The sequence below is a fragment of the Ixodes scapularis genome, unplaced genomic scaffold (assembly GCF_016920785.2).
Source record: "Ixodes scapularis isolate PalLabHiFi unplaced genomic scaffold, ASM1692078v2 PGA_scaffold0__279_contigs__length_252992795, whole genome shotgun sequence".
Taxonomy (NCBI): Eukaryota; Metazoa; Arthropoda; class Arachnida; order Ixodida; family Ixodidae; genus Ixodes; species Ixodes scapularis.
In genome coordinates, this window is record NW_024609835.1 from 25,012,769 (window position 1) to 25,027,441 (window position 14,673).

The 14,673-nt window shown below is 45.5% G+C and overlaps 1 protein-coding gene across 1 annotated transcript in view; it reads right to left on the reverse strand.

Annotated features, from left to right (window-relative positions):
• Positions 1–14,673, reverse strand: part of LOC8031304 (neural cell adhesion molecule 1) — a 305,705-nt gene that overhangs the window by 109,139 nt on the left and 181,893 nt on the right. Inside the window, exon 2 of the mRNA XM_002405008.5 lies at positions 1,069–1,386. Coding sequence (XP_002405052.3) covers positions 1,069–1,386 — 318 coding nt within the window. The remainder of the gene's footprint in view (positions 1–1,068; positions 1,387–14,673) is intronic.

Sequence of the window (14,673 nt, forward strand, 5' to 3'; positions counted from 1 at the left end):
ATTTGGTGACTCGTTTCTTTTTTAGTAACATCGCAACGACTTCAGTTTTTGTTTCTTCTAAAGATGAACAATAACGCATTTTTTGTGCATGTGAACCCAGTACCGTTTAGGCGTATTTATACTGTCAAAAGTTCCTGTCAATATACTCAGTATAGAACAACATTCAAAAATCGCATTTGTTTTGAGATTATATAAAAGTCTACTGAACCATTTAGCTTCTTTTTTTTAACTTTTGTTTAGCGACTAACGATTACAGTCACACAGTGAACACTGACTTTGATTTTATTATGCCTGTTCTGTTGTCGGTTTTCTGAGTAACCCAAGAGCTGTGTCCGACGTTTCTGGATTTGGCTTACCAGTTCCGAGGCTACATTTAATTTTGAGGCCTACTGGCCACAATTCCAGTGTTCACAGGCAATGAAAAACACTTTCTTGACCTACAGGATGACAAAATTGTGCGAAAGGGTCGCCTCATGCCAAAAACGGACGACTGAGTGAGGTCTAACGCGAACATACACACTGAGATGTCCCTGGGGGTATTCTGCACGGCTATGCACCCGGAACATCGATCACTCCTCTTTCTCTAATTAGTCGAGCCGAAAGAAAGGTCGAGAAGAATCTCTCCCTAGTGGGCATACCCTCTTATGAGAGTGACACTAAATTACCATCAATCTCCCGACAGCGACCTCCCCTCAGCGATTGAGCTGATTAAGGAAATAAATTGACGGTGATCCCGAGTGCATCTCGCAGCACTATACGTGCCCTAAGAGCCACTGGGAGCCTCAATAACACTGCTAAATACATTATACGAAAAACAGCATCCAGACGCTGTCTGAGGCATGTTACTTCCTTGCATGCTAGCCATGTCTCACTGCTCATGTAAAGACTCATTTCAGACATCCTCGAAGTATACGTGTAAAGCAAAGGTGCTGGCAATATACCGGATGTGTTTCCGTGGATAATTTGGCCATCGTGTGTACAGCCAAAAACCTGTCTTTTGTATGAAGTACGAGCGGTCTGACTGAGGCTTGATCGCGTCTCGCCTCCGGGTCCGAGGTCTCCTCTTACCGATGACGACTAGCGACGTCTCGTGGTTCCTGGTTCGATCCTTGCGGAAGTCCACCCTGCAGCGATAGACGCCCGAGTCGCCCACGGCGAGCGCCTGAAGCCTCAACCCCGGCGGCTGGGTGGCGAAGTAGGCCCGGGGACCCCAGGCGATGGACGAGTGCCTCGCCTGGCTCACGTCTCCCCGGCGGGCGTCCACGGAGTAGACGGGCGTCGGAAGGGCGTCCTTGTACCAGAGTACCAGGGCCACTGAGTCGTTGGCCGGCGACAGGTCGCAGGGCAGCAGGGCCTCGCCGCCCGCCAACGCCGTCACGTGCGCCACTGTACGAAGGGAAAGGATGGAGGACTTCAGGCGAACGTCGAACGGGAATCTGGCAGAAGGGCGACGGAGAGACCTTCTCTGAGACCCACGATTGGTTTCTCACAACGCCACAGGATCTTTTATCTGACGCGTCGCTTTTAAAACAACTAAATTATTGCGTTTTTTTTTGTTTATTTTCTTTCGTGCTATCGTTGATGTTTGCAGTCTTCAAGCTCCTGAAGGCGCGAGTAATCGCAAGATTTCCTCGCAAATAGATAACTAGGTCGTTGTTGGTTTAATAAAGAAACTGAAGTATTGGGGTGGATTTAAAAAAAACAGGATGCTAGAAGGACATAAGGTCAACCCCATAAATGTTTTTTTACAAAAAGAAAATTGCTCCTTTTAAGAACAGCTGTTTCCAGCTCCATGCTTTACGAACATTAGGTATTAGCTCTGAACGACAGCTAGCCAAAGTTTTAAAAAAAAACATTGATTCGTGGTCTGTTAAAAGTATTGAAAGAAGGCAACACGAAAAAAAATTATTTCCTATTTTCGCGGTGAGAAGTTGAAGATCACAGAAGTCACCATTTGTTTTGACTAATCCATGTGACCATCAGGCAACTTTCTTTTTTTTTTTACTTTTGCAGTGCTTACAAGCTTAGATTAGCACAGTTTCGTGCTTTTGTTAGGACCGCACCCACGTGATATACATAATATTCCGGTCGGCGACCCTTATCCCCGATTTTTTCCACCGTGGGTATCATCGGAAAAGAAGGATTTCCTTCGTAAAGTGGGCTACGCCTCTAAAACACAAATTCTGTAGAGAAGCACGCTTTACAGAGCAAAACGGTTTCAGAATCGGTTTTGTAATCGAAACTGCGGCTTGCCTGCAGATAATGGTCATGATCGCGGTAACCCGCAGCCTTTCGCGGTTAAAACGTCCCTTTACAGAAAAAGGGGGGAAAATAGAACGGTTTTATATTATATATATCCGGTTTAAAATCTTGCCAGAATTCATGTTGATGCAGCTTCGCCCTATGCTTTCCAAGCACAGAAGAGGAGGTTTACAGCTTGGTCGAGTTTGATTATGTGGTGATTGACTGCCCTAGCTGGAGTAGTCAGCGCCATATAGATCTATCAGCTGGTATTCGATTCTTATAATTATTGGCCTTTTTAGAGTTGAGGCGGAGCCGGGTCTCAAGAAGACTGCACGTTTGGCAGCCGCAACAACGAATAAATAAATAAGAAGTAGTATGCAGGAGTTTAAGCAACCCAATTACGTCCCCTATCTAAGTTTTCCTATTCTGTTGTCAACAGCGTTAATCGCCATACGCCCACTTGAGTTTATCCAAGGACACGTTCGTAAAGAATGCGTTAAACTCAAACATCTAGAGCAAATGGAAGAAAGCGTTCACCAGCATGTTCGCAAACTGCGTACCGGAAGTGGAACTGCGTTTAGTAAAACCGCTGTATAATTGGACCCGATGAACAAATCAGACCCAATGAACAAACCACTCGGTGTACTGTAATTTGCACCATAGGTGAAATTCGATGCGGTGCGTATTTACACTCCGTGAATCACAGCGGTCTGGACTCTGTAACAAGACAATACGAGGCTTCCCCTCTCCAACTGAAATAAGCCTAGACAATGAAAATTGCCCGCGATATCTATATGTAGGTCGGCATCTCAACGCAAAATGACGTAAGTTTGGTTGTTGTTCTTGTTATTGTCTTTTAGAGAAATAAATATATTATCGGGGAATGTTACTGATCACTTCACTAGTTGTTTTCAGCTGAATAAAGGAAATCTAGCGTTTGGTCTTCCGAGAGCATCGCAGTGCAGTATAAATTCAGGACTTCTGAGTGTGCAGTCCTTCAAGTCTAAAGTGTGAACTGTTTCATGGTCACCTTAAACACATTGGTTTGTCTACTAAAAAAGCGTCGTTAAGTTTAAATATAATTTCACCCACAAAAAAAACTAAGCATAATTTAAATACACGTGTAATGTAAAGGTGACAGTAAATGTAATTATTAATGGTATCGTTTTATCAAGAATATATATGCCTAATGATTTCTTTTATTTAATACTTTATTTGTTTTAATTTTGTCGCGTCTTTCTAGCAAATTATTATAAATTCGTCTCTCTTGTTCGTCATGAAAAAGTAAAATAAATGTAGAACGCTACGATGCAATACCACACATTCTGATTGTGGAATAAAGATGATAATAAAAACAGAAACGAGTGTGTGCACTATTTTGGAGAAAAAGAGAGCAAAAAAATGCGATTGTACCGTGCTCTCCAGCGACCTCAACAACACAAAGCATCAGAGCGAGATTGGATGAAGCCAAATAAAGCGAATAAAACAAAAACTGTAACTGCACCGCAATCCCCCCCCCCCCCCCCCCCCCAAAAAAAAAAAAATGGCACTCGCAAAAAACAGAGAAACACGCCCCTGACAACCGCGGCGTTACGAAAAAGTCAAGGTCTTGCGCAAGCGTATGAAAGCTCGTCACTCGCGGTTCTCTTTGATCCTCGCCGTTTTCGTTCATTTTCATCGCAGGCTGTTGCGCTCGCACTTAGGCTGGATCCGTTGGCGTCGTTCGTTTTCGAAACCTTGTTTCGGGATCCTACGTTTTTGTGTGCTTAAATTGTATCGTTCATTTTCGGCGCGAATCATTTCTCGTCATTTTTTATGAGCACACAAACCGCTGGAACTCCCATTAACGCCACAGTTTTTCGCCCATCACGCATCAAGCCTTCTTGTTTTATCCAGGTCACCGATGACACATCTCCTTTAGGGCTTTTTTTATGACGTCTTTTTTGTCGGGTGTCAGCTACGTAGGCTAGAATTATTAAAGGCGGAGCGAACCCAATTATTAATAAGAAAGCATTAACTGTCTCATGAACCGAAGCCGGCGTTATCTGATATCTGTGGCAGCGAAAAACGGCACATAAATCCCCATTGGCAAGAAATTGGACGCGCCTCAGAAAAAAATAAAACACAAATAAAAGCACAGCAACGCTGATGCCTCGTCATGGAAACCGGCGGGTTGCTCAAGGTCAAAGCGGACGCGTATCAGAAATAAAACACAAATAAAAGCCCAGCGACGCATATGCATCGTTCCCTAAAGCCGTGGAGCCGGCGGGCGTTCCGCGCCTGCGCAGTGGGGGAGCGCGATGTCACCGCCCGAGCGCCGTGTGCGAGAGGAAGACGGGGCGCGGTGCTTGTAGGAATGCGCTGCGTGTAGGAATGCTTTCGCATTTCTACACGTAATCAGTCTGAAAGGGATTCTGACACCACCCCCCTCCCAATTTTTTTTTTCATCTTTTGTCAGGCGATTTATTATGGTTTTCCAATTACTACCCAATTAATATTTTGCTACAGAGTCACTCATTTTTAATAAAGCCAAAAAACGCAACTGCCTTAAACTGAAACCGAAACCCACGCACCGCACGGAGATGTGAGAGGAGAGAATGAGTGGGCGGAAGTCAGGTGGCTAAACCCGACCGTACGATTTTTTTTTGCTGGGTGTAGCAAAAGGTAGCAGACGACATGCGTTCGGGATCCGTTCGCCGTGTAGTTCTTTTGCAGTTATGTTTGTTCCGCACGCTGGTCTGTACTTCAAGATGACTTGTTTTGTACATTTCACTCTTGGCAATTAGTAGTGAGTGCCCGTGGGGAATTCCCGTGATCGGATCCGGAAAGAATACTCCCAAGATTTTGCGTGAAGAGCTGCTTCACATATAAAAGTGGCATTGTGCGGCAGAGGTGTCAAAAATGGAATCCCATAGCATTTAGTTCAGTGACGTATCGTCCACAACAATTGTTTTTTTTTTCTTTTTTTTTTCAGTGATAATTGCAAAAAAAAAAAACGAAATGTAAACATTACAAAATATTTAAAAAGAAATGTTACACCTACACTAGGGATTGAACCCGTGCCTGCTGCGTGTGATACGGACGTCTTTCCACTGAGCTACTGAAGGAACTTTATGGTTCATAGTAATGCATCCGCTCGATTGTATGTCGGTAAGTTAGCTGCCGATTTCCCTGCAGTACATGCACTCCCGGCTCGAAGTTGGGCAGCACCACGCATTGACCACATTCGCACCAAGTAAAGAAACCATACGCGTGCGTATTCAGCTCGATGTACGCACTTCGTGCTTGACGTTTGAGCGAGCGATGTCTTCAGCTACGAGAAGGAACGACGGCTCGGCGACGTCTTCGTGCAATCGGCTTGCTGGTCGGGCGTGTCGTACGGGATGAATATCCTTTCTTATGATCGGTCCACACGTTCTCTTTCGAACAAAGACAGAATTCGCCCGTACCGTGAACGACAGTTCTGAAGTAGAGATCCCACGCCCGTCGTCCGGTGCCACCCGCCAGTCCCACGAAACGTAAAACGACGTCGTGTTGAGAATTATCCAGTGAACGCGCAGAATGCTTCCGATTGTGTGTGCAACCTTTTTTTTTTCGATCAATGTGTTTGCAGTTTTTTGAAAGCCATAAAAAATGGGTCTCATATTTTTTTTTTCTAATTTTAGTATTGACTGCGTCCCTTCAATGACTTAGGACTTTGATTAAATTTGGTGGTCGCGTCGAAACCTTAGAAAACAGCCCGTGACCACGGAAAAGAGAGTGAGCGCGACTCCAGCCGGCTAGTTCTCGATCGGCGGTTTTCGCGCTGAAAGAAACGGAATTTTGAGCAGCAAATACTCTTCTGGGTAGTTGGGCTCTCATATGTCACGTACAACTAAAAACCTCGGCGAGCGTAAGTACCCTGTCAGTGTCCCTTTAAGTGTCGTTGCTTAATTTTGTCAGTTGCATCACTGGAAGGACAGGAGAAACCTCACGTCAGAATTCTCACAAAAATGGCTTCACCAGGCTAATGAGTACCAAAGTACTGTGAGTTTTACGTCACATATGAAAAAAAATCCCCAGGCATAATTTTTTTAGATATATTTTTATGATTAACAATTTTGATGATTCACTCATTTTTTCAGTTGTTGTTTCAGAGCGTTCGAAATTTAATGAAAGTTGTTTATTGGAGGCGGAGACCTTCGTTCCATCCTCAAGCAGAATGTGGAGGTTTCTGGTTTGCATTTCTATAGCCGTTTCACCTAATGCAATACAAGTAGTTTTGAAAATAGGTTTTACAAGGACCAAAGTTGAAAGCTGGGCTAGTTGTTGCAGGGTATACATAATGTAGGTAAAACAGCCCAGAACGACAGACTAAAAGGAAGGAACAAGCAGGGCGGGCAGGCGCTAACTCGCAACTGAAGGTTTTATCACTGAAAAAATAAAAAGCAAACAGGTAAAGCAGCAATCTACAGATGCGCAAACCTTTCTGCCACATCACATACGGCACCCGTCAATCACGTGCCGCGTGCTTCCCCCCCCCCCCCCCCTTTTTTTTTATTTCATTGTCGTAGTCGAAACCAACATCTTTTGTACAGATAGCGTCACCGACGGCTCGCTTTCCACTTTCGCTTTCCACTTTCGCTTTCTACTGCGCCCCGCTTTCCGTTATGTAAAAAGCCTATATCGTTTCCCTAATCACTTTGTGCCTATCTACAAGTGTGCTCTTCTCGAGGGACGGCTTGCACAAACAACTCTTACTGTGCACCGCCAAATGCCCTCCGACTGCGGCACTCAGTGAATAGTTGTGCTCCCTGAGCCTATGAAGGACTGGTGCCCTATGTGATGTGGCAAAAAGGTTGGCGCATGTGTAGATGGCTGCCTTACGTGTTTGCTTTCGGTAATGAAACTTTCAGTTGCGAATCAGCGCCTGTTCCGTCCTGTTTGTTCCTTCCTTCTAGTCTTTGTCGTTCTGCGCTGTTTTACATACCTTACAAGGACCATTCAGATTAAAAATAGCTAAAAAAAGACGAAAAGAAAAAAGACGAATAAGTACACAGGACAAGCGCTTCTTCGACTTTTTGTGCCGTCTTTTTTGGGCTATTTTTAATATGAATGTCCAGTACCAACTTGCCCAGCAGGCCAAGCTTTGACTATTCAGAGTGCACTCCATTTGCCGCTAAAGTTATAGCGAACGATCACGTCCATTCTAGAAACGGTACACTGGGCGTACGTTAAAATCAATGCATATTTTAAGATTGGAAGATCAAAAATTCATTAAAAACGGAAGCCGCTAATTGTTTTTTTTATAGTTTTGCAAGAAAGTTAATGTTATTGACGGTTTAAGAAATGCGTGGTGCGGTTTATTGTGTTTCTCGCTTCTGGTTTATTGTGTTTCTCGCTTCTGGTTTATTGTGTTTCTCGCTTTTGTTCTGCGGCGTTATTATTGGCCAGTTTCGCAATGTCTTAGGTGCAGGCCAATAATAAGATGCTAGTAATTTTCTACGCAATACGTTTCCTCAAGAGGCGGTGCAACGATCTTAGTAATTTGCGCAAATACCGCTTAGAATGAACCCCTCGCGTCAGTAACCTATGAAACATGAATTCATTTCTCTCAACTCAATACTAATCGCAAAAAAAAAAAAAAAACAAGCAGCGTTAAAGGTTTACTTTTTCAACTCGCAGACAGAGCAAGCGGCCTCACTATCTGGAGCATGTCTATTCTAGCCAACCGCTGGGGTTTGCAAAGCAATACACACGCGCTGAGTTCAAAACATGGTTAGGCATCGGATATTGTCGCCATTACAGCGATTGGACACGAGCAACCACCGAATGTTTGTCGAACTCTTGATTATCACGTGCTCAAATCGAGTGTTCACGCAACGCTTCAGTCCAATCTGAGATCCACATTAAAATATCGTCACTCGAGGGGCTATGCCAACAGTGTGGCCTCCGAACTACGTCATCAAGTTTTGCGAAGGAGAGACTGAAAAAAAAAACCGCTCGCTTTTGTCCTTGAAATTACACCGCAACGAAGGAATTCCTTGTTCAGTGGCGTTGCGTGCGAGTATACTTGGGTTCGACTAGTGCCACTAAGCTCGTGTAAAGTGGAAAGAAATTCCAAGCGAATATCGTTTCACTGCCAGTTCAAGCTGACAATAGTTACAATCATTGACAACTTTTTGTTTGTTTTGTTTTTCAGCTTTTTGTTTGTTTGTTTTCGTAGCTTCTAGGATTTTGTAGTCTTCGTAAAAAAAATGGTGTTCATCCCTTCCGTCAATAATATCTTTGCCGCGAGTGGAGTCCGATGCCAATCCCATTCGTTTTAATCGAACATATTCGAGGGATAACGGTGATTAAGGTTTTTATTAAATATCGGGATAAAATAGCTGCAGAAGCTTTCGAGAATGCCCAGCTTCGACTGTTGCATCTACGTGGAAGGCGCGTCTGATGCGTACATCGTGAATGCATTGAGAAATCACGAGTTATATTATCTCCCCATCAAAGGCGTTCGAAGAAAACTGAGCGAAGATATTTTGCCGCACGCGCACACGTTGGCATCGGGGTAAAGGGAAGCAAATACAGCGCGAACGTTTCCGAGATTGGTGCGGTGTTCCTCGGGAGTGGGAGGTTGGAAAGGATCAAAGGATGTGCTCTCAGGGAGATAGCGATTTCGAAGTTAAAGGCCGCAAAAGGGCAGACGCCGCTCCAAGACGCGAGCGCGAGACAGAAAGAAACACATACACAGAATAAAGAAAAACACATATCTTATCGAACTGCGGAATCATTCTTGTCAGCGGGTTTGGAGAAGTCGCTTTTTTTAGCTGCTGTCCTTTTGTCTTTTTTTTATGTGTGTTTTCACGCGGTACCAACATTTCATCGGTCGCTCGCGGAGTGCCCCCAAAATAAATGGGGCGGCACTCTTTTCTTCCTTCGAGAACTTTCTTTTCTTCGTCTCTGGCGGCGCTCTCTCTCTCTCTTCGGGTGTAGGCGGTCCGCGAAACACATTGCTTCGATAAGAAGCAGCCTTCGATCCCGGCTGCAGCGAGAAGGGCTGGGCTCGACGCGGCCGAGACCGGGTCGAGGGGGAGGACGAGGGCCCGAGGACGCTGGCTGGAGTGCCGGGAAGCTCACCGCAGAGATTAACGAAAATAATTGCCTGTTAGCAGGCACCATCAATTTGCCGATAGCCCGTGTGTTTGAGCACAGGGCCTCGCGCGGACCGGCGGGGCACTCTGTCCTTGTCTACCCTCATTTGAGCGCTCGCCGTCGGAGAAGCGGCTCATGCCGCCGAAGGCGGCAGCATCTTTGCGAGATTTCGGCAACTCTTTGGAAAAAATGGGGAAAAAAAAAGAAAAAAAAAAGAAAGAAAACGATAAAAAGAGAAGTAAAAAAAAAACTTTTAGAAGTTGGTGGGAAGAGAGTTGCTCACTGATCAATAGCAATGACCCAGTCCCTGTGTGACAGTGCTAGCTTGAGAATGAGGTATCGACGCGATTTATCTCGCAACCAGCGATTTTGTTGATGTTGATAATTCTTGCCTTCCTTTTTTGTGTGTTGTATTTTTTCTGCGGCCGAAGTTGTGTACACGGAATCGCTGGGTTCAATCGTACCGTTTTGTTCCTGTTTTCTCTGTTCTGATGCCGAACGCTTTTCTCGTTGATTTTTTTGCATATGTGGATTTTTTATGTTACAGAAACTTTCTGCGAGATCAGGGTGTTGTTACTGCTTATTTTTTAGGGCGTTATATCGGCTAAGCTGGTTAGGCACGCAACGCTGTCGATTGGAGAATAATCCGTTTTGTTTTATAGAAAAAGTAAGGCGGGTACTTTTTTATTTTATTTTTATTTTCTTATGACCGATCTCTCGGTCATATTTTATTATTATTTTTATTTTTACTTTATTCAGGAAAGCAAATAGGGTCTGATTAATATCTCAGTCGTTTTTAGCCTTCGTAATTTCCAGCTTGTGCAGTTTAATAGATGAAGTATTTCCTCAGATGCGAGGCGGTCTTAGTAGAAAGGAGCGGTCAAAAATAAACAGAATTGCTAAGAAACCTTGTTTTTTTTTTCTTTATTCTTACTTTATAATCAATTGTCCATAAAGAATTTTGCCCTGAACTCGCAATGTCGGCTACTCTATAACTGTAAGTTATAATATTAATAACTAGAAGCCCCCAAAAAGTTGTACCTTTAGCATAAAGAAATTACACGACCAGACAAGAAGCAAAACCACGAGGCTGAGCTGAATACTTTCGTTCATTTTCTTCTCCGTGTCTGGGGGTTTAGATTATGATTAGCCGTCTGTACAACATGCACACAGTAAATATAGTTATACGCGATTTAAATTTTGATGAGGATATGTCGCGTCAAGCGTGCAGTGGGCTCTTCTGGAGTACCAATTAGCAACAACACCTGGAGCGACTGACAATTTAATGAGGCAGGGTGAGGTGGGGATTCGCAACCCTTTAATCGTGACCCCACACCCACTGACACTGCCGCATTACCCGATAAGAACGACGCAGAGCAAATCACGACGCCGGGGGCCATGTCCGGCAAGTTGCCATAAAAGAATAAAAGCCGGAGGGCTCGTATTTCTACGTCATGATATAGTGACATCGAGCGCAGACACAGATTGTTCAATCAGCGTCGGATTCGGGTCTAATTTTTGGGTGTCCGCAAGCTGATCATGATGACGTACCGTGGGAAAAAAGGAGGCCGTTCACAGGCTCTTATTAATCTGTACTCGTAATCGCCTCTAAACGGCAGTAAAATAAATCAAAGAGCTCGACGTTGAATTCATGTGTACGTAAGTGTGACTTAAATTAGCTTTATCTTTTTTCTTTTTTTTTCAAAAGCCAAAATTATGGTTTTATCTCTCGGACAACCAAATCTTGTAAGAAACTACTTCGCGCACTGCATGAAGTTTGATAAAAGTGTCTTTATGTGGTGAGGATTACAGGTGATGTTCGGCCAGTAATGGTCACGATCATTTTTGAAAGTGTGAACGGTCGATTCCCTCTTTTTCACAGTCGCCGCTCCGGGCATCGGCGTTCCTCGAAGAAACGTCTGCACTAAAGGCACAAGATACTCAACATCTTCGACATGGCAACGCTCCTTATGTTCCGGCTTCCTGTGTCGTGATTTGTTCTCATCGGGCAGTGTCGCACTCTCATTGGCTGTGGCGCCATCATGAGATGCTCGCAAACTCGCCCCACCCTACAGTTCTGAAGCTCTCCGTGAGTACACTTGGACGGCAACGTTTTTTTCTTTCGTTTCTTTGTTCTATCGGAGGCAGGGCGCTGTGCGAAGGCCCACTCGGCGCCGTCTATACATCCGCGCGCGCGGTGATGTAGTGCCTGATGAATGCGTCCGGGGAGCGCGGGGGTTGTGGCCCCGGAGTCATCCGGGGCCAGGCGATTAATCACGCGCTCCAACGCCTTCCCCAGCAGGAAGCTCCGTTCGCTGCTGTCCCAGGCGGCAGCTCGCCGAAACACGTTCCCCTCGTCGCCTTTCCTCCCTCCCTCTGGCCGCTCTCGCGTTGACACGCACCGTCCTGCGAGGACAAAAGAGGCGCCTTCCAAGCGGCCTTTCGCGAACAACGCGGACGACTCTATAATCGGGAGGAGGACAACTTTAGCTTACTGTAGAACGTCGGCACGCTCGGGATGTTTCCGGAGTGAGGGTGGCGTGGGACGGCGATACAGTCCAGCTGAAGAAGCGTGGGTGCGTGCGTGCGTGCGAGTTTTTGTATGTGAGTTACTGGGTTTGTGCGTGTGTGCGCGCACTGTGCGTACCTGTGTGTCTGTGTGTTTGTGTCGGTTTACATATGTTTCATACATTACTTTGTTACAGTCGTGTTGGTTGATGTCCTCGTGAGGTTGCGAACACATGTTCACCCACGGATTGTTTCTCAACGCCACAAAAAATTCAAAATAAATAAATCAGATTTGTGAGATGTAGCCTTTCGCTATACATGCGTGCGACGAGTATTCTTTTCTTTTTATCTTCGCGTTATGTTTGTCGCGTGACTAGTATAAGCATAGGGCACTTCGAGGCAGTTCGAGTTCCGGTGCAGAGTGTTAACTACTTATATACTGGCGACAGCGAAACACTAGCACCCGAATTTCTCGGGGCTAAATGCGCTTCCCTTGCATGCGAAATTTGATAACAATATAATGCCATCGGCCATCCCGCGCTTTTTCGACATACACGAAAAAAAAAAAGACAAGAAAACATTCTAACCAATTTTTATATCAAGACATTTCGCGAGTCCACGTGCCTTGAGGGGCGCGGGAATGGTTACTGCGATATAGACATTTTTTTTTTTTTTAAATAAGCACATTATCTTCCGTTGCAGACAGACCGATAGTACTCTTCCGTTTTACTTCTTTTTACTATATAATTTCACATCATTTTTCCTTACACTATATTCGTAACACGACAAGTTCCTTTTTTTAGAAACTGACTACCGCTATCAGTTCCCCTCAAAATTCTGCCTTTTCCTGATTGTCATTTAAGAAAAGAAAAAAAAAAGTACACACAAACCGGAAAATGATAGGGACAGAATATGATGTGGCGTACCCGATGTACATGCTCTAAATAAACTGTAAATGAATACGGCGAGAACCCAACGAAATGCCAGACGGATACCGAAGACTTATCAATGCCCATCCACGCTTTCCCGCCGCCAAAGAAAGCCTCTTGTTGATTTACGGAGCGTTTAAAACGTAATAATCAGCACTCATGATCCAAATCCCTAATAGTATTTTGAGAGCTTTTATTAGTTCGGTTCTCATATTCTCAGGATTAGATGGTTCCATCAAGCGCAAAAACGCATATTCCTTAGAAAGAAAGCACACGCGTATTGACATTAGCTGAATATACGGGTGCCTGTCTGGTGGCTGGAGCGCGAGACAGAAAAACAAGATCATAAAAGACGTGTGCGTTTGGTACAGGGCGTTTTCAATTCCGCTATTATATCCGCCATTTTTTAGTTTGGCGCGTGCCGGAGGCACGTTTGTTAAAGGTCCATTTTAAACCTGAGATGTCGTGTACAAAGGCCTATGAGCTTCATTGCGCTGACATCTAACAGCAAAATGGCGGATTCACATCACGTGATAACACCTTATACCATTTACGATGTTGTAGAAGCGGCTGGTACGTTGGCGGCAATTTGTATTAAACGCGAATTTGCGCTCAACTCCCAAAGACAATTTATCGGTATGTATTTGGCAAAACAGCTTGTTACCAAACATCATATGCGGACTCCTGCGCACTTCCGCTTTTCTTAATATGGTGATTTTGTTTGATGCCCTTTTTGGAAAATATTATGCCCCGAAACGCGCAAAACTTCCTACAACCATATTACAAATTTTACTAACAGAAAAAATAATATATATATATATATATATATATATATATATATATATATTGTGGTCGGTTTGCCTTGCTGCATACCCGACCCAGAGGAATAACACGGAGCAAACGGTTTCAACAACAAGAAACTACATTTAATAATTGAACATAGACAAAACGATTAAGATTGCTACCGGCGCTGCCGGAGTCCAGGCTGCGACTCCCTGTGCGCCGCCTCTGATGCGCCTTATCAAGGCGCATCCAATGTGCGCGTGGCTAGCGTGATGTCGCCGCCACGCGGGAAAAGTTCGGCACCGTTGCCTCGCAGTCGGGCGACTGGGCTGGGGAGCAGCCAGGGTGCCCACACTTCCCCCCCCCCCCCCCCCCCCCCTTCAAGCTTAGTCCGGCATGTCGATGACCGAGACGGCGTCGTGGGCGTCAGGGGGTGAATGGCGCTGCTGGGCGGACTGGCGTTGGTAGTCCGACCGGCGCCTGCTGAACGAACGCGATGGCCCGTTGGAGGTCGCGCTCGCCAAGTTGGTGGACGCGTGCTATGCGTAAGAGCAGTGGCTCGGTCAGCTCCAGCTTGTCGCTTGAGCTCCTTGCTCAAGGCTCGGCTGGCGGCCAGCTTGTTGCTCTGGACCGTCTCCAGCAGGTGGCTGCTCTCCATGTGGTCCTCCTTGATCCGAGCCAGCTGCCGCTCCGTCCTGTGGAGGGTGGCCGCGGTCCACGATGAGACCAGCCGCCGTGTCGTTCAGATGGCGGGTGTGGAGACGGTGTTGTCCATGAGCCAGCTTCGTAGAAAAACAAGGAAGCAGACGACATGGGGCTCAGTTGAGGGTTGACACTGACGTTATCTTCGCACCCCTTCCAGAAAGTTTGAAATAACGGATCTGAGGTGGGCACACAATCTTCTTCCCCCTCTCTTGAAAAGCGGGCAGATCCGTGGAAGTAGAAAACTACCACCAAAATGCGAGAGAGGCCAAGGAGACAAAAAAGAAGGTTCCTCTCTCTTTGGTGTCACCGACGTCGCAGGTTATACCGCCGCCTTGGTGGAGGCAAGGGGGTTTCCCGAACGGGACTGCCGTCAGTG